The sequence below is a fragment of the Charadrius vociferus genome, unplaced genomic scaffold (assembly GCF_000708025.1).
Source record: "Charadrius vociferus isolate BGI_N301 unplaced genomic scaffold, ASM70802v2 scaffold1284, whole genome shotgun sequence".
NCBI classification, from domain to species: domain Eukaryota; kingdom Metazoa; phylum Chordata; class Aves; order Charadriiformes; family Charadriidae; genus Charadrius; species Charadrius vociferus.
In genome coordinates this window covers 315,966-317,063 of record NW_009648060.1, presented here as the reverse complement: position 1 = coordinate 317,063, position 1,098 = coordinate 315,966, and the positions used below count along the sequence as shown (strand labels likewise).

Here is a 1,098-nt window from a genome sequence, read left to right as displayed (position 1 = left end):
GGGTACTCCAGCTCCAAAGGGGGCTGCCCGGCTCGGGGAGGGGGTACCCGGCTCGGGGAGGGGGCCCAGCTCTCAGGCCCGGCCTTCTGCTTCAACCGTCAGGCGCTTAACCCTTTAATGCCCCTCTCCTCCTCCAGAACCCTTCCTGGATGGCAGTTAGCAGGCACGGATGACAATTAGCAGACACATCTCCCCGGTGGGGAATGCGGCCCCTTCAGCCGGTGCGGTGAGAGCTGAGCGTACTCGGGAGGTGGTGATTTTCACCCCAAATCGCCTCTCAGCCCAATTCCAGCTCTGCCTCCTCCCCCGGTGAGCCTGGGCTCCATCTTGGATCTCCAGGAGAGGAGTGACCCAAAGAGCAAAGTCGATGAGGAGCTTTTCCAAGCTGGGATTTTTCCCAAAGCCTCCATTCATGCTTCTGGCACTGGTAGTGCTCGCAGGCAGCCTCGCGGGCTGAGTCGTGGCTGTTACAGACGGTGGTTTTGGTGTGACAAGTCTGTAAAGGAATAATGTCTATTTTGGGGATCAGGACACATAAAAGGCAAAAATAAGCAATAAATTTTGCATAAAGGCAAAAAAAAAAAAAAAAAAAAAGCTCCATGTGAAGGCAGACATCTTGGACTTTTCCTTTCCTGGAGGGGAGTGTGGGCCAGGCCAGGGCCAGGCTGTGTCCCTGCTGGGGGATTTTTGGGAAGAACGATGCAGGCAATCAGCCTGTGCAGCTGCTTGAAGCTTTTTTGAATCAAGTTTTGCTGTTAGAAAAAGACAAGGAGGTGTTTTTTTTGTTTGTTTTTTTTTTTTTTTTTTCTGGGCTGGTAAGCCCCCAAATCACACACAGACATAGAGACCCCTGTGTTGTTTATGGTTTTAGTGAGTGAGGGTTAATTGTGCTGAATGTTTTCTGGCTGGAGGGTTGGTGTTGGAAATGGCCTGGCTGCTCCTGAATGGAAAAGGGGCTGGGGAGGTGTAAAATGGGCCAAATCTTGGGATTTGGGCAGGGAGAAGGGGGACAGATCCACCTCTCCCCCCTCTCTCTGTCCCAGTGTGACCCTGCTGTAGATCTGGGGGACAGTGCGGGGCAGAACCCCTCTTTACAGA

The 1,098-nt window shown here is 52.8% G+C and overlaps 1 protein-coding gene across 1 annotated transcript in view; it reads left to right on the top strand.

The window, feature by feature from the left end:
- The window catches only part of HEXIM1 (hexamethylene bis-acetamide inducible 1), a 6,475-nt gene extending 6,315 nt beyond the window's left edge, over positions 1-160 (top strand). Inside the window, exon 2 of the mRNA XM_009883726.1 lies at positions 138-160. Coding sequence (XP_009882028.1) covers positions 138-160 — 23 coding nt within the window. The remainder of the gene's footprint in view (positions 1-137) is intronic.
- The last annotated feature ends 938 nt before the right edge of the window (positions 161-1,098 follow it).